Here is a 22,255-nt window from a genome sequence, read left to right as displayed (position 1 = left end):
ATGACCATTTGAATACATTTTAATAATTTAAACACTACTTTTTAATATTTATAATACCCGGACTATCTTGATTGTAAGATTTCTTGTTATACACTCCAGAAGCTTTCTCCAATCCAGTAGAGGGTGATACTGATATCTGTTCATTAGCATTGTCACTGGCCGCGGCAGCCACCGTCGTCGTTGCAGTGCTAGAACCCGTAGTTAGCCGTGTTATACATTTAATAAACTCGGAACACTCACTTAATCTACACAACAAGGTTATTTAAACTGTAAGGTAAGGATTGCATTTCCCTTTAAAGTTTTTTTCTTCTGTTTAATAGCTCTAATATTTAACTGAATAAATCTAAATGTAATCTTTCTAGAATCTTCAGAGCTAATTGCTAACGAGAAATCAACGTGTGGAATGTAAACAAATCGGTTTTGCGTTTTATTTTGTTACGATTGAACGGTTTATTGACCTGGTGTGGTTTGTAAGCACATATGACAACAACCTCATGTGCCTTTTTAGAAGTGTGTTGAATTTCCATCAAAATGTCGTACATGCTCCCTCATCTTCACAATGGCTGGCAAGTGGACCAGGCTATTTTATCCGAGGAGGACCGTGTGATTGTTATACGATTTGGCCACGACTGGGACCCGACGTGTATGAAAATGGACGAAGTGTTGTACAGCATCGCTGAGAAGGTACAGTTTCCTAATTAGAACCGAGAGTATTTGCTGTATGTGTAGGACTTGTTGATAATGTCTTTGGGAATAATTATTTAAGGTCCATTATTCTATCAGTGTTTCTAATATCAAGTGTTTCCTCAGGTGAAGAATTTTGCAGTAATTTACCTTGTGGACATCACAGAAGTGCCAGATTTTAACAAGATGTACGAGTTATATGATCCTTGCACAGTCATGTTCTTTTTCAGGTAAGTCTTCAGATTGTATAAGGACTACAGATAGTCAGACAGCAATTTAAAGGGATACTCCAGCCAAAAATTAAAAATGTTTTTATTTTTGGAAAAATAAAACGTGAGAATTTTTATTTTTGGGTGGCGTATCCCTTTAACTATATGGGAGTCTACTAAGCATTTAAGCTTTAGTTGTTTATTTATTTTTCTTTAAATGTGTCTGGTTCTAGTTAGATTATGCTTAATTGATAGCATATTTACCATAGAAAATATATTTGGCTCTTCCTTTAAAAAACATAGAAGGACTTAAATTACAATGAATTTGGGTTTAAAACAAATGTGAAGGAATGTCCTTGTCTTGTGTCTTCACTCCTGTAATGCAAATTTTACAGGGTTTATTGGCCTTGCGTTCTAATGATGTGTCATAAGTGGATAGACGTTTAAATATTGCATATAACTTTGCACAGACAAGGTTGGTAATGATTCTATCACATTAGCCTTGTGACAACAGTTCTGAAATTGTGTGTGGTTTTTATTGTTGCCCTGTGAACTCTCTTTTTGTAAGTGCCTTACCTATATCTTTGAGTCAAAATCATTTTTTGTAGAATCGGACATTGAGTCAATAGAGCTTGTAAAACTTGCCCTTATATAACTTGTATTATATACATTTTAAAATATTCAATGAAAATAAAGTATTCTACTTAAAAGTATTCACATATATATCTGGCCACTCAGATAAACTACTATAACTCTATTTCCCCCTTTCTTTGCTATATATAATCTATTCAGTAATTGAATAAAAATGGTTTTTCATGCTTCTTAGAGGACCAACTGCAACATGCTGCAAAGTTTCGGAAGGGACATCGACTTATAGAGCTGGTAAGTCCCGCCCATCCGTAAAACCCCAAGTGGACCTCTAGGTTGAAAAATCGTCAATGCAAGTGAATGGGAGAAAATAATTATTTTCTGGTCCCGTTTGAATTGTGCCATGAATGTGAACATATGTTGTCTGTGAATTTTTTTATATAATTTTTCATGTTACGAGTTTGACAGTATATCGTATGATTCTTCGGCTAGCAGTTGTGGAAAAGACATAACGAGAAAGACTACATGTCGCCTATGTGACGTCACCCCATAAAGTTGACTTACCCGTGGTTTTCGCCAACCTCAACGATTTCGTCCTCTCCCTGAAAGAAGGCGGTGAAGTGCACCAAAGACACAGCCATGTTTAGCGGGATCCGTGAGCTAGTGTCCGTGTGCGAGTGGTGGTGACGTTTCAAACTCGTCGAAAGCAGCGAAGAGTTGTAGTCCACAAAGTGCTCTCACACAAAGTCTAACCGTATCAAACTTCTACCCGCTAAATTGTAGCATTCTTTACACGAAAAGTTATATAAAAAATTCACAGACAACATATGTTCACATTCATGGCACAATTCAAATGGGACCAGAAAATAATTATTTTCTCCCATTCACTTGCATTGACGATTTTTCAACCTAGCGGTCCAGTGGGGTTAACGGAAGGGGCGGGACTTACCAATGCGGGATTGGAATTTGACCCTTCGCAGGGAGCTTGATTGACAGGTGATCTGACCAATCATACTTCGCCATCCGCCATTTTGTCCGACAAAGCAGTCAGGAGAGTTATGGTGCCTTCACGTGCTATGGTAATTATGGTAAATACCAAAAGCCGACATGGAAAATGCACATGAACACCCCCTCATGTGGTATTTTCCACTGGGCAGCTCGTAGAATATTTTGATGCACGAGTTGCCGAGATGAGATAACCTTTGACCTTTTCAAAATGGCGGAGAGCAACGCAAGAGTCGTGAATACTGTTAGCGGATAGTTTTTGTAGCCTATACGATGTTGTGCCATTAACGATTGTAATATAATGCGTTAACACTCAATTTTCAACTTCGCCGCAATTTCCTTGGTTCATATTTAATCATTTTATGTCGTTTTATTTTTTAAATTATTAATTATGTTTTAATCATCAGAAAGCACCACATTTACATTTTTTTTTTTGATAAAGATAAAAAAGATACACTACTGACACAGACCTTGCGGGTACTACATTACGACAACAAAAGCACTTGAACACAACACACTGGTAAATACCAGTTTACAAGTGGAAAATATCATCTTTTCCATAGCACGTGAAGGCAGCATTAGTAGATTAACATGGGAGGATTTGAACTTGAAAAACGGAGTGTACTGACGCCTTTCCGTTGTTAAAACAACATTCCTTCTTATGTTTGTTCATGTTTATTTGAGGCTATAAATTAATGGAAGGAAGAGATGATCGGTTCACGAGCAGCTTTAACTGATGCTCTACAGCGATCTGTCACGACACATTAAAGAGCCACAAAACGGTATTTATTTTTTAAATTTCTTTTAAAAAATGACCAAATTTGAAAGGTCAGACTTTGTTTAATATGTTTAATATCAAACGTAACCGAAAAGTAACCTGGTCTGTCCTGTCTGTCAGCGTGTTGTCAGTCTCCTCTCTGGTCCACAATGTATTTTTACTGCGTTGAGAACATTGGTGTGGTGTGAAAACGGCGTAGCTTGTCGGACATAGCGACAGTAACTAAGGGGGGCGGGTCTTTGCAAATGGTCAAATGCAATGAATGACATAGTGAAAACTAGGGATGAGCGATATTTGCCGATATCAGATATGCAGATATTTTGGCCTATTACCGATATATTTTCCTTATGATTGGAAACAACACCAAGTCTGTCCTCTGCAAGGATTATAAGCAAAGTATTTTTAATTTCAGTTACTTTTGAGCAAAAACTAAAACATTATTAAAGTTCTTTTTATAATGAGAGTAAATTGAAAGCTTTTAAACTCACAATTAAAATCAATCACTGCTGTTTTTTTTTAGACAGATGAAGTTGTAACCTTAACATTTTATATGTGGATGTTCAACAGCAAAAGAGCTGTACAAATTCTAAATCAAAATTCTCATAATCCGTTTGAAAAAATATATTACACATTAATGAATAAAACTATGTATAAAATAATTTAATTGACAAATGTTATGTTTGTTTTTATTCATCATGTAAAAACTATAGCTTCTGACCTATAAATCAGATTCGTGATTTCATCTAATCACCATTCGGGCAAAATATTTATGAGAGTTACTGCAGGTGCATGATCAACATGTCTTATTATATAAGGCATATCTGCATAACTTTTCATATCTGGTCGATGTTTACATTTTAAGCCTTTATCGGCTGTATCATGACTAATAGCTATGATTGGGACTGTCATTTTACATAACATTATAAAGAGAACAATATTGTAATAAAATGTTGTTAATTCTCTGGGTTTAGTTGCCATGTTTCAGCACGGTGCTTCAGGAAGAGCACATCCATTAGACATTCTGACCAGCACGTAACTTAGCTCAAGGTCACTTGTGCATTCGCGTCATTTTGTGCATATACAATTTGTAATATTGAGTGCGTCCTCAACAGGAGTTACACATTCTGATGCGCCGTTGGTGACTTGTATTGATCATTTAATTAATTTACAAATAATTAAATAAAACGACTAATTACATCGACTCCAACTAGCCCTTTATTTAGACTAAAAACTCTCTCTAGAAGATCTCTAAAACTATGCTGACACATTCATTAACAGCTATACCACACTACATAAAGCATAATAGGGGCACTTTAACTGTTGTCACAATAGAATTACTTTCTGACCTTATCAAAGTTATATGCAATATTTATATACAGTATCTACCCAATAATAGTTTTACAGTGCATATTTATCCTAATGTATATTTGCTCGTCTATTTCAGGAACAAGCACATCATGATTGATCTTGGCACTGGTAATAACAACAAGATAAACTGGACCATGGAAGATAAGCAGGAGATGATAGACATTGTTGAGACTGTCTACAGGGGGGCAAGGAAAGGACGGGGTCTTGTGGTTTCCCCAAAAGACTACTCAACCAAATACAGATACTGATGTCTGTGCACTTTTATGCAATTTTTGTTTTTCATCAACATTGGACAAGATCTGAGCATTCAGCAGTTTGGTCATTTGGACTGTTTAATGGCCTTGTTTAGGATTTTCAACTTCATATTTAAATGTGTTTCTCTGTTGCTGTTACGGTCACCAGTTTTTTATAATTTTGTCCATCTGAAAATTTCACTGTGTATTGAATAAATATTGAATGGTGTGTTTCTGATCTTTGTATCGAAGCTCTTATTTATCATCGCAGTGCTAATTATTAGGTTTAGTCATAAAACCATGTCAGACTTAAATATGTATAGCTGAAACAACATGAACTACCTTAATTAAGCTCAGGGATACCCCAAACCAGGTACATGTAAGCTTTGAAGACATGTAGGTAAGACAATGTTTATATATATTCACACTACTTAGCCTATTTAAAGTGGTAATTGTAAATATTTTTTAATGCTAACGTTTAGATTAAGTAGATCAGGGCTGTTTGAATTGCTTTTTCATATTTTACAGTACAATCATAGCTGTTTTGTAGTCATTAGGATTTTATCTATCCCAGTGAATCTTTAGTCTGATCACCAGAAAGATTCTTTCACTGACTCTTACAGGGCCCGTTGCTCCGTTGCCGCCCCCCCCCACCCCCCCCTAAAAACTATATCTGTGTAAAAAAAGATTTGTCAGCCTAAAGTAGCTACACATATTATGCAAAATAACTCCAATGTAAGCGTGATCTGCTGTGACTTCACAATCATGTTGCATAACAATCATATAACTGATTTGAATAATAGAAATTAATAATGTGTTTTGTGTATGCCAGGTTAAAGAGATGTGTTTTTAGTCTAGATTTAAACTAACAAGAGTGTGTCTGCTTCCCGAACCAGGCTATGAAGACTATTTTCAGAGTTTGGATGCTGAATACTCACTTAAAAATGTTGGGTTAAAAATAACCCAATGAATAACCTAACTATGAGGTGGTATAGCACCTTCCCAACTGTGGGTTAATTAAAATATATAATGCATTGGGTTAAATGCCAGTTGGGTTAAAATAACTCAGCAGTTTAGTTAAATATTTATTTTTATTTATGACTATTTTAAACATGGATTGTTTATTTGCATAAAACAATACATATGTTCATAGCATTTAAGGAGTCATAGCACATAATTGTGTACACAAATTCAAAAAACACTAGTGTACATTCAACACATTAAAAATTCAAAATCTATGCAAATGTGTACAAACAGTACACATTCAAAGCCTATATTTAAAACCTACACAAAAATGTACACAAGAGTACAAATACATAAAATGTATACATACAACAATTCCAAATGAACGCTAAATTTAAAATATACATTATATTAAATTCAAAAGCTATACAAATTTGGACAGAATACATCAATTCATAACATTAAATCCTTCAAGAAATTAACATAACTATTAAAAAGTCTTCACTCTACACTGTATGTGTAAACATACCTTAAGTTATAAAAACTTATGATATATATAACTTGTTATATGAATACATATGTTGACTACTGGACCTAATGATGATGATCAAAGTTCTTAATGAGGCAGCAATGTGTTGAAGGAACTCCTCCGGATATATTAAAGTTTGCCTCCACACTGAATATGATAAAAACTTGCAAGTTCTCTTTGTCCCCATGCATCAAGTCACGTGGATCCTGGCTTGTCTCACTGTTCAGGTAATGCAAAGTTCCAACCTTAAAAGTTGGGCATGAACTGTGCATTGTCTGTGCATTTTATGTTATTGTAAGGTATATGTGTGGAATGTGTTGTTGTGTCAGTGTATTGTTGTTAATTAAGTTGTATATGTGAGCATACCAAGACAAATTCCTATCAACTGTAATGTTGAAATGGCTAAATAAATTTTGAACTTGAACTTGACACAAGGGTGAGTAATTAATGACAGAATTTAATTTTTTTGGGTGAACTAAAAATGACCCATTAACAATAATTAAAATTTTTGTGAGAACAAAAAATAACCCATTTATAAGCAGAATCACTGATGGAAAGACGAAATGAATCCATATGAGCCACAAAGCAGTTTAATTTATCAAAAATAATTTGATAGTGTTGCTTTTACTTACAGGATGAATGTCATTTAAGCTGCGCTTCATTTCAGCATATGTTGGACTCACCATTTTTCCATTTGTGAGGTATGGTGATGATAGCAGGACAGCAGGAAGGGTTTTAAAGGCAATTTCTCCATGATCATCTTTGAAAGACAAGTTTACAGAAAATACTAAATAGTTTTCAATTATACCACGCATTAGTGGACCTAATTTCATGCACTTAGACAGCCAAAAACAATTTTCCAAAATAAGACAGCCCTTCCCTTTACTGAACATCATTAAACTCACCATTACAAAAAAATAGGGTCCAAGAGGACCAAGACCTCGCACTGCAGATTGTTGAGGTGTTGTACGTCTCAGGAACTCCTCGGCATGGCCGAAAAGGCTTCTTGCATTCTTTTGCCATTCAATTTTTGTCATCAGACAAGTCAAGACTCTATTGAAATTAAAACGTACCATATTAAAATGAGGGAAGACAGCTGAGAAATAAGTTATTAACTGTACCCCAATGTTTCCCAAACAACCTGGTTCTGTAGTAGCCCCATGGATTTGGTCTCTCAAATCATTATTCAACTTACCAGCTTGTTAGTAGAGGGACTGCAAGACCGGAAATCGGTGCCAGATAAGGACAACATCCAAAATGTGTATTGAGGATAGTCCAGGACCTGAGTTGAGAACCACTGTCACGACAGTTCAGTCTTTTTCCATCTTGTTTGGACTATGTGTTCAGCACATTATTCTGGTGGTGGTTAGGAAAGTGATAAATGCATTGGTAAAACTTTAAACACTGCTCTAACTGCTCTACCTGTGTGCTTTAGATTATGCTAATGAGTTCCACAGTGGAAAGAAGGGTGAGCCACATTATGTGTACCCCCTTCTGATACCCCTTCCTTGTGCTGATAGTACAGAAGGGGCTCTACAAGTTAACTCATTCAGATTGGCCAGATATAATAATTAATATATATATATATATATATATATATATATATATATATATATATATATATATATATATATATATATATATATATATATATATATATATATAATTATAATAACAAACTCCCTCCAATCTCCCTCCCTCCCTCTAAAGTGTCCAAGATCGCAATAGAAAAATATTGGGGTTTTGTTCACTGTAAAACATTCTGTGTTCAATAAGTTATGACAACATGTGTTTTTACATTGATTTAACTCATCAAAATAAGTTAAGCAATTTTAAACTTTTAATAAGTTCTACAAGATTCAAGTTTAACAAATTACAAGTTTAATGAAATTTAAGTTGAAATGATTTAAACATCGACAACAGCATACATTTTTGTATCTTAATATATTTTATAGGCTAATTTAAAATATAACAAACTTTAGTGAAATGTTTTATTGAAAGTGATGAATGCCAATTGAATTCATATTTTATTATCTAATGTAATGACATTCATTCACAAAGTGTAATTTGTTGAGGCAACTGTACCCTGCGTGAAAGCCTCCGCATCTCTCAGACCTTTATTTTGAAAGCCATTGATCTTTCTTGTCGGAAACTCCATGTTGCTTCTCGTGGCGTTCTTCACTCCACTGATGAAAAAAGACCTGGGGTGGACTGCAGCTTACTTTCAGTTAACTTCAAGACTTTGACGTGTTTTATCCAGTAAATATACAGTTTCTTTCCTCCCCCCATATATTTATAAATATAGTCATTGCAAGGTATATTTTATGAATTTCGGAGAACGACTTATTAGTTACCACTGGAACTAGTTTTAAGCGAAATTATTCTTATTATCATTATTATTTAAGTTAAAGCCTATTGCGTAAGCCTATTTGATATTGATATCAAAAATACGTTTTTGTTCGACATATTTTTTAATCATTTTTTTGTCCTGTTTTATAGTTGTAGCGCAGCGTCTCTGCACTGATAGTGGGAATGATTTTGTCAGCTGTTACAGAGTTGGGAGGAGTTTTTTTTTCCTCTCTGGATGACAAAAAATCTATATTACACGTCTATCTTCCTTTCCTTTAGGTCAGTTCTTCTGTCACTGAAAGATTGGATCACTGTGCAGCAATGTCTTACCTTCCAACTCTCTTCAAATACGTCGATGAGCACCAGGACCAATATGTTGAGGTATTGAGAGGTATATTATATTGTATATTATTATATATCCAAAATTGGAAAATGTGTCTACTTTAAGCTAAAATAGTTTAAATTTTTATTTATTTATTATTTAATAATTACAATTATGTATTTATTATAGTTTTTTTGATGACTGTACTCTTTAGACATGGAGCAAGGTATGATGTACATTTTCTAATGGAAATGTAAACACTTTTGTGTGTGTGTGTTATTTTTTTTTTTTTAAGCGCCTGGCAGAATGGGTTGCTGTACAGAGTGTGTCGGCCTGGCCAGAGAAACGAGGAGAAATCAAGAAGATGATGGAGATTGCAGCCAAAGACATCGAGAGACTTGGGGGAACAGTGGAGATGGCTGACGTCGGCATGCAGAAGGTGTGTTTTCTAAAGTTCACAGTTACTTTAAATCTCTAGTCGGCTTTGGAGTTTTTATTTTAATGATTTTAGCCTTTAGCTTAAACATTACAAGCTGCTTCCTGTTTTTACATTTTTGTGGTCGACCATCTGACTGCATGTCACATCATGTATCACAAGATTGCAGTGTAGTTATGTTTTGATATTTGTCCTAAACTCGGATCACATGGTTCAATTGAAAGTGAATTTTTTTTGTAAATGAGTGGTTTATTTGGTCGTATTTATTCACTGTCATGTTCCAAAACAAAATTCATTTCGAAGAAGGCCATTAAAAGCACAATAAAAGTTGTATATATTTATCTTAAAGGTATTTAAATAAATAAATAAATTATACATGCATATATATATGCATAGGAAAATAAACAACAGTTTGCATAGAAAAATAAATCCTGTAGCTGTAGTTTACCTTTTTTTTGCCAAAAAAATTTGTCAGTTAAATACCTTAACCGAGCTGAGTGTTTTGTTCTTCCCTCGTATTTAAAATATTTAAAAATATAAAATATTTTCCATATTTTTATGTTTAAAGGAATAGTTCACTTCAAAATGAAAATTCTGTTATCATTTACTCACCCTCAAGTTGTTTCAAACCTGTTTGAATATCTTTCTTCTGCTGAACACAAAAGAAGATATTTTGAAGAATATCAGTAACCAGACAGTTGATGGACCCCAGTGGCTTCCATAGTAAGAAAAAAAAAAAAAACTATGGAAGTCAGTGGGGTCCATCAACTGTTTGGTTAATGACATTCTTCAAAATATCTTCCTTCATGTTCAGCAGAAGAAAGATATTCATACAGGTTTGAAACAATTGAGGGTGAGTAAATGATGACAGAATTTTCATTTTGAAGTCAACTAATCCTTTAATCAAACTTGATCTCCAAACCAATTCCCTACTGTATATAAAATACATCTAATAAATATTTTGAAAATAAATAAGAAAGTTAACACTAAAAATACTAAGGCGACACTCTTAAATGATTTTAAACTCCTCATGAATTGCTTTTTTCTGGTTTTAATTTAGTTGCCAAGTGGTGAGCAGATCCCTCTTCCTCCAATAGTTCTGGGCAGACTCGGCTCAGACCCAGGCAAGAAGACTGTGTGTATTTACGGACACTTGGATGTGCAGCCAGCCAACATTGAGGATGGCTGGGACTCACCGCCCTTCACTTTGGTGGAGAGAGATGGTATGAGTATGCTTGCACAAGTGGCTCTTTAAGTCTTTTTATTTTTCAAGTGTACAGTAGCAGTCTCTTGGTGTTGAGGATCCAGATGCTAACATAATTTATTAATGAAGCCTTTGAGTGTATTGAAGAAACCTGTTTAGACCAAATGAGGTTCTTCAATTGATTTGCTTTTTGTGCAATACTCTGCAAGCAGTTCTCCCTCCAGGTAATATTTCACATTCAATTGGGCTAAAATTAGTCACCACTAGCATTTAAAAAAAAAAGAAAAAGAAAAAAAGTTCTGCTTGCATGTGGCTGTTGACACAAAAAAGGAAGAAATCTCACTGACTCAGCATGTTACATTTGTGTCCCTCCAGCCCAAAGAGATTTCAAGACAAATCCTATTGTCTCTTTTCGCTGAGATAGATCTGACGCTTGAGCTTAGCCTTGTGACTTGTCAGCTGATTCCTGTAGATTTTGTTTTCCAAACTGGGACTAATTAATATTAATCTTAAACAAAAATAAATATATATTTTTTGCATATCATTAAAAAAAGTTAATTAGTTGGTTGTTTTATATAGTGCACTGCAATCAAATATTTTCTGTTTTTAAAATTTAGCTCCTTAATCTATATATTTTTTTCTGACAAAGTTTCACCAATTCTGAAATTTCACAACTAGGTTCTTATTTTAAGATGCTCTAAAAGAAGAGTATCTCATACAGGATCAGCCAAAACATCATGCTTTTACAATTAGCATAAAGTTATAGTGTTTGTAAATTAATAACAAGACCATTCATCTGTGAGGTCTTTAAATGCACTTTGATATATATTGTAAAAGACTTGCTGAATTGAGATTATAGATTGAAATGCATTGTAATCATTACACTTTACGACATTTTATTTGACTGTGGCTCATGCTTCATTTAATTGTTTTGCAGGTAAAATGTACGGACGTGGATCTACCGATGATAAGGGCCCTGTGCTGGCCTGGTTCAACATCATTGAGGCGTATCAGAAGATTGGACAGGTGCTTACACTGTCTTTTTTTTTTCCAAATGATACTGTCTGCTTACTTATTAAGCCTGTAACAGCTGTGCAAAGTCCTCATGTATTGCAAGCAGTATCATATGACAGTATCAGTGGATAAAGGTGTCAGTTGCTAGAAGTTTAGCGTTGCCTGCATTACTTAATCTTGTTAATATATCTTTTTTTTTCCCAACAAGACAGAATGTAAATTAAATTGCAGTTGCATGTGCACCTAGTTTGACTGAAACTGTGATGAACACTGCATATCATTGTGTTAAAAATCACATTGCATACAGTCTTTTGCTTATCCATAGATTACCTCAGTTTCCCAATCATTATCACCTGAGGGAACTGTCACTGCTTTTAAAGTTCCTCATTTACACACGCAAATTAAGAGCAGAACAGTTTAAAGGTTGTTTTGTGATCTTTGATCATTTGAAAGTATTGTGTCAAGCTAATTTAATTAGATCTAATTTAATTAACTGTAAGGGAACTTGTAATGTCATAACACTGTTTCTATTATATGTGATAGACTAAGAGTAAAATGTATCCTTTTTGTTCCTATTGTTCACGTTTTAATATAATAAAATGTTTGGTTTTGTGAAGAATTTTTTTCACACTTTATATCTATAGATTTATATAGACTGCAGAAAGCACCATGTAAAATATTTGAAACCTCACATTAATGGATTTTTGCACTAAAACCTACATTTACTTTATCACAGGAACTGCCCATCAATATAAAGTTCTGCTTTGAGGGAATGGAGGAGTCTGGATCAGAGGGATTAGACGAGCTGGTTTTTTCTCGCAAAGATACTTTTTTTAAGGATGTGGACTATGTCTGCATTTCTGATAACTACTGGCTGGGAAAGACCAAGCCCTGCATTACCTACGGCCTGAGAGGAATCTGCTACTTCTATATTGAGGTAGGAGTTAATGGGTTACTTTAACATCAAAAGATTCCAAGCAGTGGTGCTTAGTTAAAGTTCTGATGTCAATAACTGATGTCATGTGTGTATATATAATACAATTATTCATAAATTAATTATAAAAAAGATAAAATAATCCTATATATATATATATATATATATATATATATATATATATATATATGTATGTATATGTATATATGTATATATATATATGTGTGTGTGTGTATGAAAATATGTACTATATTACAGTTTTTGGTTGGTACAGTTAATGTCGATAATCACAAAATTGCAGATTACTGCCTTTTTACTTGTCTGACATTCCAATTTATCACTTTTCATAATTGTACTTCGAGAAAAGCGCAAAGGTATAGATTTGAGTTTTCTCATGGCTGAGAAACATCTTTTACATTTTCAGATGGAATGCTGTGATAAAGATCTTCACTCTGGTGTGTTTGGAGGATCCGTCCATGAGGCCATGACTGACCTCATTGCTCTGATGGGTGAGACTGATACCTACATATTCCTTTGGTGGAAATAGGATCAGTAGGTTGGTCGTAAAACTATTTAGGATGACAGGGATTTCCTAGATTGCATTTTGATTACACCGAGATATATTTCTTGTTGACTTGCTAGTGTTACCTGTCAGCTTAGAGCAGTTGGCAATGATTTCCTCTTAATCAGCTCACCTCACAATTTAAGGAACCTTAACATTTTTTATTGTTGTTTGTTAATGTATTGTTTTTGCAATGCTAAAAAAGTATGTTATATTTTTAGGCACTTTGGTGGATAACAAGGGGAAAATTATAGTACCAGGGATATACAACCATGTGGCTAAATTGACTGATGAGGAGAAGAAGCTCTATGAAAAGATTGAGTTTGACATGGAAGAATACGCCAAAGATGTTGGAACAGACAAACTCCTGCATGACACCAAAGTAAATCACCCCTCTCTTTCCACATTTCAGTATCTGATGATGTAATATTTATGTTTTTGTTCATTTAAATCAGGGTTATCATCATTCACTAAAACTAAAACCTTTAAATATGGTCTTACTTGAAAAAAAAAGAACATTAACTGAAAAAAGTAAGCTTATTTTATTTGAGCTAGTTGCCAAGGCAGCATTTCTCATTTTCTTTGTTTCTTTTAAATTGAAGTACTAAAATAACTAAAACTAAAACTGTATAGACATTTAAAAACACAACAAAATTACTAAAACTTGTGCTAAAAAGAAAACAGAAAATATAAAAATAAAATCGAATTCAAATTATTACCAAAAACTTTAATATCAATGATGCTAAAATAACACTGATTCAAATTTTATTTTATTTATTGGAATATATTTTGAATATGATATGATAGCATGTTTAAAAAATTGCCTCATTTAATCAGGCTGCCTGACCTCTCTGTAAATTCATGTTTTATGTTCAGTGACGTGTATAATAAACCGAATGATATATTGGTTTGTCTGTACAGGAGCAAATTCTGATGCATCGTTGGAGATACCCGTCCCTGTCTCTGCACGGGATAGAGGGAGCGTTCTCCGAGGCAGGTGCCAAAACTGTCATTCCCCGCAAGGTCATTGGCAAGTTCTCCATCCGCCTTGTCCCTGACATGGATCCCAAAGTAGTGGAGAAACAGGTTTGAAGTTTTTTTTTTAATCTTGTTTAATGCTCTACCACTAACGTAGAGTCATCTGCATAATTTACAGACATGCTTGTGCTTGTGCTAAAATGTTCTGCTTCTTTTCTTACAGGTAATTACTCATCTGGAAAGCAAGTTTGCGGAAATGAAAAGTCCCAACAAACTGAAAGTGTACATGGGACATGGAGCCAAAGCCTGGGTGTCTGACTTTAACCACCCTCACTACATGGCTGGCAGAAAGGCCATGAAGACTGGTAAGACACAATATATGGTATAACTGTAGATACAAGGTTGCTGATCTTATTCCAGTCTACGTTTTCATAAAATATCTTAAGTTATATATCTATTTATCTATTTTAATTATTTTATTTTAATTTCATATTTCATATTTATGTATGTTGCTTTAATTAGCCCCTATTAATTGATATACTAATGTAATTTTTGAAAACTTGAAAAAAGACAATGACGTACAATTGCAGCACCTAAAACACACTTAGGCCTGTCGCGATAGTCGATAAGTCGATTAATCGCACGATAAAAAAAAACGAGCTCGATAATTTTTCCGGCCGCGATAATTCCATTTGCATGCTTGTTTGTTTTCCTCGTCTCTCTCTCTCTACCAAAGAGACTGGATGACCACTCTCGCTCGGTTCTTTAGCGTATAGGAGGAGTGAACCCTCTTGTTGTCAGTTGCATGGTCTTTGTGTGAGAAGGCGGCGCCGCGGCGCTCAGTCACATGGTCTTTGTATGGGAAAGCGCCGGCGGGAGTGTTTGCGGCTACTGCCGGGAGAGAGAGAAGACGCTAGTTGTGAGTTGCGACAGCGAGCCCGATCACATGAAAATGCGTATCTATACCACGAATGTTATTTCTCGTGCCATTTATACGCCAAAAATAGTTTTTGCGTGCATATGATACGCTCTTTATGGCGTGTAATACGCACGCACTCCTCACCCCTAATCCTAACCAAGTATTTTCAGTGCGTAGCATGCCTTCCCGACAGTACACAATCACTTGACAAAGTAACAGGAGGACAAAGTAACAGGAGTAACAGTGCAAAATTGTGCGATATGGCTTGTTGAGGCTTTTTTTTATTTGTTTACAAAGGTCCTAACTGTCAGTTTTGCCTGTTATGGAATGTATCACTATTTAATAATGTCTAAAGCCTAATGTTTAATATTTTTTGAAGTGCAATTTTGTTTCATTTTATTTATTAACAGACATTTATTTTGTTAACAGACACTAAGAGTCCATTGCTTTCATTGTTTTTGGTTGTTTTGTTCATTTTTTGGGATATTTAAAATGTTTTCCGTTTTCAATGTTTAATATTCTTTAGAAATAAAAGTTTATAGATCGTTGAAAAGGTGTACCTGCATTATTATGCCATTATAATTATATGAAATGAAAATGGTCTCAGAACGACAATATTATCGTTTATCGCGATAATTTCTTGGACAATTTATCGTCCAGCAAAATTTGTTATCGTGACAGGCCTAAACACACTTAATCTCATATATACTGTACATATACATTTTAAACTCATTTTTATATTGACTTATAAAGATGATATTTACATGCATCGTCAACCCATGTGTGATATTTACAAAATGTTGGTTGATTTTTGCCTTGATTCTGTTATGTCAAACCAAAAGTGTAGCTTTTTTTTTTCTCCAAACACAATTTATTTGTGGTCTAACGTAATTCTGTATCTTTCGCTGCTGTTAGTGTTTGGCGTGGAGCCTGACCTGACCCGTGAGGGCGGAAGTATCCCGGTGACTCTAACCTTCCAAGAAGCAACCGGTCAGAATGTCATGCTGCTGCCTGTCGGTTCCTCTGACGATGGAGCTCACTCACAGAACGAGAAACTCAACAGGTGAGGTTTGCGCATAGCTATGGCAAACATCATGTTATCGAGATCTGTCTGTGTATGATAGCAACTGTCACCTCTGTAATCATCTGATTGCTCTCATAGGCCAGCTTTATTTATGCAAAACTTATCTGATCTTGGGATGCTTGAAAATGTTTTTTTTTCCAATAATTTTCAAGTTTATTTATATAGCGCTTTTCACAACACAGGTTGTATCAAAGCAGCTTCACAGTAATAAATTAGAACAATACATCAATGTTTGTTTCTAGTGGAACGTCTACGTTTGGTAATGCTGATCAATAGTATCGTTGATTGATTAATTAAATTAAATATCCCCAAATATCCCCTTCTAATTTTCCTTTTTTTCTTTGCAGATCCAACTATATTCAGGGCACCAAGATGTTGGGAGCTTACTTCTATGAAGTATCTCAGCTTAGCTAACTGAAACTTCTAATTCAATTTATCAGTATGTAGTCATTCAGAACATCAGATGTATTTCCAACCAGCTCTTTCTTTAGTCCAGTTCTCTCTAAAATAAACCATCAAGCAAGTGTTTTGAAAAAAACTGGTGAGATCAAATCAGTATACATTGTTGTTTCAGTCTCGTATATCCCTAGTAGCTGCAATATTTGGGTGTCTGCCTGAAATTATTCACCCTTGTAATAACAGATTTTTCATTTTTGGGTATATTGGGTATATCCTTTAATTTGGTATATATGACAATTTATTATTTGGTGTAATCTGTTTACATATGACATATGGCATATGCACACCTACTGAATAACATGCAAATTAAAATTGATACAATTTTAATTATTTTTTAAACATTTTTTTTACTGTCACTCACTGAATGTGGACTATTTTGAGAAGATTTTAAGTATTCCAAGTGCTCAGGTGTTAATAGTTCATCCTTAAAGGTACACTGTGTAACTTTTTTTTTTGTTCCAAATTAACAAAACTTAAAACATCGTCAATCCTTCTTCCAGAATGTGTTTTTGTCTTACCCTGATTACCGCGCCAGAGCTCGTAATAAAACTAAAATAAACACTGGCTTGGCTTTTCGGAGATGGCGATTACTGAGGGATTTGAAATGTTGTAAAAGCGATGCGGAGATGGCTTTTTTATTACTCAACAGGCGAGCAAGGTCATTTATTGAACAGATAAACTGCCATGTGTAGCTCTCTTACATTTTTAATGTATTATCTATTATCTATATATACACACATATACACATATTTATTTATTTATTTTATTTATACATACTATTATTTATACTTTTTGAATTTGAAGATCAAGGTAAATTGTACTAAATTTGTCTTCCGGGATACATGTAAGTATCTTCTGTTGCTTCCGAAGGGCAGTACTAAATGAATTTTTTATATTTAAGCAAAATAAGAAAAATTTGGACACCCCCCCCCCCCCGGCTCTTATAGTATTGTGTTTCCTTCTCAAGCATCAGTAAATGTTTGAACCTTTTTTTAATAGTTGTGTTTGTTTCCCTCAATTGTCCATAGTGTGAAAAGATGAATCTCAAAATCATACAGTCACTGCTGGAAAGGGTTCAAATATACAAAAGATGCTGTTTAACTCCTCGTGACAAACAAGGGACTCATGAACCATCACAAGAAAAACCAAAAAAAAAAAACAGCCGTGGATCATAACGACACTGTACATATTAAGAATCAAGGGTATACACTTTTGAACGTTTTGTTGTCTGGTGGAGTGGACTACATGTAAACATCTTTTAAATTAAATATCTTATTCAGGACAGTACTAAATAAAAATGACATTATGTATGATACCTCTTATTTTGTTAAAATTATAAACATTTTCACAGATTCTGCAAGGGGTTCACAAACTTTCAAGCAGCACTGATATATAATTTAATTATTGAATATATATATGGAAAACATCACCTCACTTGAGTCTGAGTATATAAATAACCTCATACACATTAAAGTAAACATATCTACACACTTTTTTAAAGTTGGCATCTTTTTCACAATGGTGCATTTAAATTAGCATGCATAGGGTTTGATGCAGTGAACCTGCTTGTTTATGTGCATTCTGATGTCTCATGCTTACAGGTGGACTGACAGCACACTGGTAGTTCTGCCCTCTATGAGCTGTAGGTCACATCTATCCTGTACCTCCTTCTTTATAGCCCCAGGAACGGTGCAACCACAGCCAGGCGAGGTAGATGAATCCAAATGGACAAACTTGTCTGGTGGCGCTATTTTCCCATGACACCCAGTCTCTAAATGTGACCAGACAGCCTATCTCTGCCCTTAAGAATTTTTTTTTTTTTTCAACTCTCCCTCTTTTGCTAGTGTTCAGAACAGTTTCAGTCCATCTGACATTTTTTTTTGAACAAACCATGTTGAAATGCACATTGGCTTTGTGAGATATCTTGGCCTGTGGCAATGGCTGTCAGTAGGAAGAGTTACAAAGCAGAATAATTTGAATACAAAACTGTTTACCAGGCCTTGCTGTAAGGAGCAGAGTCACATTTCATCAGGTCTGACTAGTTCAAGAATGTCAGACCTCACAGCAAACACAGGTTGTCCTGTCTGTTATTTAAAATTGGCCATGAAATGGAGTTGCTGGTTTCACGTGATAAGAAAAAAGGTTGGAATGGTTTGTTGAGCAACAGTCATTGCAAGCTTGTATCAATGCAATATTTGAGCCTTTTTGTTTACCTGTAGAACTACTTTACTTCTGTATCAGCAAATACAATCTTTTTTGCCACGTTTCAGCAGAGAAAAGTTAACAGTTGTAACGTGGTCATTGTTTAAATTCACTCCCCTGGGCCCATTGGGTAGGCTATGTGGAGGTCCCTATGGATCCTTCTAGTCTAAGGGGTCGGTACAATGGAAAATTTTTTTAGAAGGCCTTAAAGCAGCACTAAGATTATTTGGGGGGTTGTTAGGCTACAACACACATTTACTTTATGCGAGGAGTAGCCTTTTCTCATTTTTGCCACTAGATGGCGACAAATGCTTTTTATTGTCAGATTGCAACCAGGACACGTGATTTCGGTCCATTTAATTTTTTAAGCACTTCTTTAACCATATTCTTTTTTTAAATGAAATGGTATGGTAACATATTCTTCCAAAATAACACGTTTTTTTAATACTGCAAAACTGCAATGAATGAATATCGAAATTATATCAAAGCAGGCAAGAAACTTTTCCAGGTCATTTTTAAAATCTTTTGTTTATGACAGTTGTGGTGAATATCAAGATATCACACTTGCATTTTAGTAGGACTGTAACCGTTTATAATAGCTTTTTTTCAATAACTGTAGGGACTAGTATTATGGATTAAAGTATGGTTAACAGGGAAAATCTTTGGCTTTGAGGTTGTTCCAAACTTTTGAACGATGATTTCTGCTGACGTCACGGTAACTGCTCCAGGTCAGAGCCGTTAGGTACGTTAGCCTAACGTTACGCTAGAACACATTTGAGGTAAGAAGCAGGTAAGAAGACATATTGCTTTCACGATATGACATTTAAACATGACAAATATTCTATGAATTTAATTGTAGTCTATTCAGAATTGATCTGTGAATGCCTTTTAAATTACAATTCAATTCTTAAATTTGAATTGAGGTAAAAACAAAACAAAAAAGGATGCAGAAACAGTTCGAATTTGACTCTGACTGTAAGTTACGGAAGTCGAATTAAAATGAAGTGAAAATCAAAGAATTACATATAACTGTATTTATATATTTATTTATTGCCAAGACAAATACTGAATTTAGGCTTGCAAAAAAGTTTAGATAAACCTTAAGGTTTTGAGACGATAGATAGATAACGTTAGATATGTTTGAAATGCCACCTATAGAAATGATGATAATTCTGTTAAATATAATAAATGGTTACACATTACTACATGCACTTAACAGTACATTATCTTATGCATGATTACAAGTAGCCTAACTAGTAACCCTAAACCAAACCCTAACCGGAACTCTATAGTAAGTAACTTATATGTAACGTTAACGTTAGTTAATTCATGTTACTCAGTACTTATTTGAGTTAGTACTAGATCACCTTAAAATAAAGTGTTACCTAATAAATTAAGCTTTTTGGACCAGGGTGGCTATAAACACTTCATTTCCCAGAATGCTTTACTATCTCAAATTTCTTTAAAATGCAATTCAGTAAATGTCCTCTTCCTGATATTCTAGATCAGATTTTAACTTCCTGTTACGAGTTGAAAGGGAGCCAGTTCCTTAATTGTGAATTTTGCACAATCTATGCACATGTTTATGTATTACATTATTGTTCATGTTGGTCATTATGATTACATTGCTCATTTCAAACCTCAAACGTATAGACACACGCTTCACCGTGTTTTTGTCCGTCTAACATGAGATGTGCTGTACAGAATAGACAGTAAATCAGGACCAGTCTCACCTGCAGCCAGCCTCCATAAAACTGAAGGAGGAAGTTGAGCTCCACTAGTTTTATGAGGTCTGGCTCATTACCAGATTACATTAGCTTGTCTCTCTTACACATTAATTTAAAAAAATCAGAATTTTTAAAAGTTTTCAGCAGTGTTTGCCCTTTTCCTTTCAGGGAAGTCAAACATTTCCAGCTTATAAGGACTTGTCTTGCTGCTGGAGAGATGCCAGGGCATGTGTCTGGGTCGCACCTCCTTTCATGTTGATGTCAGATTGGCACAACACATGGTAGGCACTTAAGTCAATCACCTCACTCTTGAGCCACTTCTTTTCACTGTATAAAATGTTTGTGGACATAACTGTCCGGCATTCACATCTCCTTGATGTCTCTCTCTCATGCGTTGTCAGTTGCAGCGTGCCTCGTTGCGCGACTCATTTCAGATATTATTCAGTTCTCTAAAGCCGTTGATCAGCATACTAAATGATGATTTCTGAACAGCCTAACACTCCCTTAACACTCTAATACAATTAGGCCAAGACAGCTCGCCTGGTTATGTTTAATGGGGATGACATCAGAGGAGATAGCAGAGAATGAATAAGTCATTCTTGGTCTCATTTCAAATGTGAAAGATTCATACCAGTAATTTAGATGACAGTATTAATTTAACATGACACTGCATTAATGGTCGATTTTAGATTCACAGAACTCGTTTAAGTGGAATGGACTTCCTTAATTTGATGAGATGTGATGGCAGCGCGATGCCACGTCTCTCTCCATCTCTCTCTCCCTGCGGCATGGGAAGCACACACACACACATACACAGATATACGGCACTTTTTAGCTGCTGTCCTCAACACGCATGGTAACCGAGTGAGCGTGTGTGTCTGCATGTGTTTTGGAAACAAGCAGTCTGATGGTTGCTGGTTGTTGAGTGAATATTTCTGTTCAGAGGTTAAGGCACTAGAATGTGATGAATTTAGATGGCATCTGTGAATAAAATGTACATCTACATCATCATAATTTGCAATGATCATCCTGATCCTAATTTAAAAAAACAACAAACCAGTTACTCCAGTCTTCTTCAGTCACATGATCCTTCAGAAATCATTCTAATATGCTGATTTGACTATTTTGTGGAAGCCGGTACATTTTTCAGGATTCTCTGAAAAAACAAACAAACAAACAAACAAATTTTTTTTATTTGAAATATATGTTTTGTCACAATATAAATAAATGTATTTACTGCCAATCAATTTACCGATTAATTTGATGCGTTCTTGCTGAATAAAAGTATTTCTTTAAAAACCTGCTTACTTTTGCATGGTAATGTGTGTTTGGTAAAAAAAAATTGTTTTAATTAATTGGTATCCATTGTGAAGTTTGCAAATGATATATAGAGTAAATAACATTGTTTGAACATTTTATAATACATTTTGACATTCTCGACATTGATAAAATTATTAAAACGTAAATAGATCACAAATTTGGTATCAGTTCAATGAGCTTTTATTGTGCATTCTTTTTTAAATACAAAAATATATATATATATATATTCCATTTTGATTTGAAATTTCCCATGCTATCCAGCATGATTTTTTGTTGAATTGAAATTGATTTTTTATTTATTTATGATTCCTTTTACTTATTGTGTGTTTAAACAGTTTCAAAATACTGGAACTTTACTTCCAGTCCTAAGAATTTTTCCCCCAATGTG

The 22,255-nt window shown here is 34.6% G+C and overlaps 2 protein-coding genes across 3 annotated transcripts; both read left to right on the top strand.

Annotated features, from left to right (window-relative positions):
* The first annotated feature begins 76 nt into the window (after positions 1-76).
* txnl4a (thioredoxin-like 4A) lies at positions 77-5,103 on the top strand. The gene is made up of 4 exons (XM_081375672.1): positions 77-274; positions 509-684; positions 811-914; positions 4,709-5,103. The coding sequence occupies exons 2-4, from the start codon at positions 532-534 to the stop codon at positions 4,878-4,880; spliced, it is 429 nt and encodes a 142-aa protein (XP_081231798.1). The 5' UTR covers positions 77-274; positions 509-531; the 3' UTR covers positions 4,881-5,103.
* Positions 5,104-8,498: 3,395 nt separating this feature from the next.
* On the top strand, positions 8,499-17,317 carry cndp2 (carnosine dipeptidase 2). Of its 2 annotated transcripts, none has more exons than XM_081375669.1 (12): positions 8,499-8,616; positions 8,986-9,087; positions 9,324-9,467; positions 10,525-10,687; positions 11,606-11,694; positions 12,419-12,619; positions 13,041-13,125; positions 13,400-13,560; positions 14,100-14,264; positions 14,380-14,521; positions 15,991-16,138; positions 16,507-17,317. In XM_081375669.1, exons 2-12 carry the CDS (start codon positions 9,028-9,030, stop codon positions 16,571-16,573), a joined length of 1,425 nt encoding a protein of 474 aa, XP_081231795.1. In that variant the 5' UTR covers positions 8,499-8,616; positions 8,986-9,027; the 3' UTR covers positions 16,574-17,317. The 2 variants fall into 2 exon arrangements, with proteins under 2 accessions (XP_081231795.1, XP_081231796.1); XM_081375670.1 differs by having other exon boundaries at positions 8,538-8,672; positions 16,507-17,196.
* Positions 17,318-22,255: the final 4,938 nt, after the last annotated feature.

This window comes from Scardinius erythrophthalmus (assembly GCF_964197995.2).
Source record: "Scardinius erythrophthalmus genome assembly, chromosome: 10".
NCBI classification, from domain to species: Eukaryota; Metazoa; Chordata; class Actinopteri; order Cypriniformes; family Leuciscidae; genus Scardinius; species Scardinius erythrophthalmus.
The sequence above is the reverse complement of the archived record's forward strand: the minus strand, read 5'-3'. Positions and strand labels throughout refer to the sequence as shown.

Excerpts from the sequence above, each read along its gene's own strand:
- txnl4a (XM_081375672.1), top strand. The coding sequence starts at position 532 with ATGTCGTACATGCTCCCTCATCTTCACAATGGCTGGCAAGTGGACCAG. Across the intron at positions 685-810 it reads TGTACAGCATCGCTGAGAAG|GTGAAGAATTTTGCAGTAAT; the intron begins GTACAGTTTCCT and ends GTGTTTCCTCAG. Across the intron at positions 915-4,708 it reads ACAGTCATGTTCTTTTTCAG|GAACAAGCACATCATGATTG; the intron begins GTAAGTCTTCAG and ends CGTCTATTTCAG.
- cndp2 (XM_081375669.1), top strand. The coding sequence starts at position 9,028 with ATGTCTTACCTTCCAACTCTCTTCAAATACGTCGATGAGCACCAGGAC. Across the intron at positions 9,088-9,323 it reads ACCAGGACCAATATGTTGAG|CGCCTGGCAGAATGGGTTGC; the intron begins GTATTGAGAGGT and ends TTTTTTTTTAAG. Across the intron at positions 14,522-15,990 it reads CAGAAAGGCCATGAAGACTG|TGTTTGGCGTGGAGCCTGAC; the intron begins GTAAGACACAAT and ends CGCTGCTGTTAG.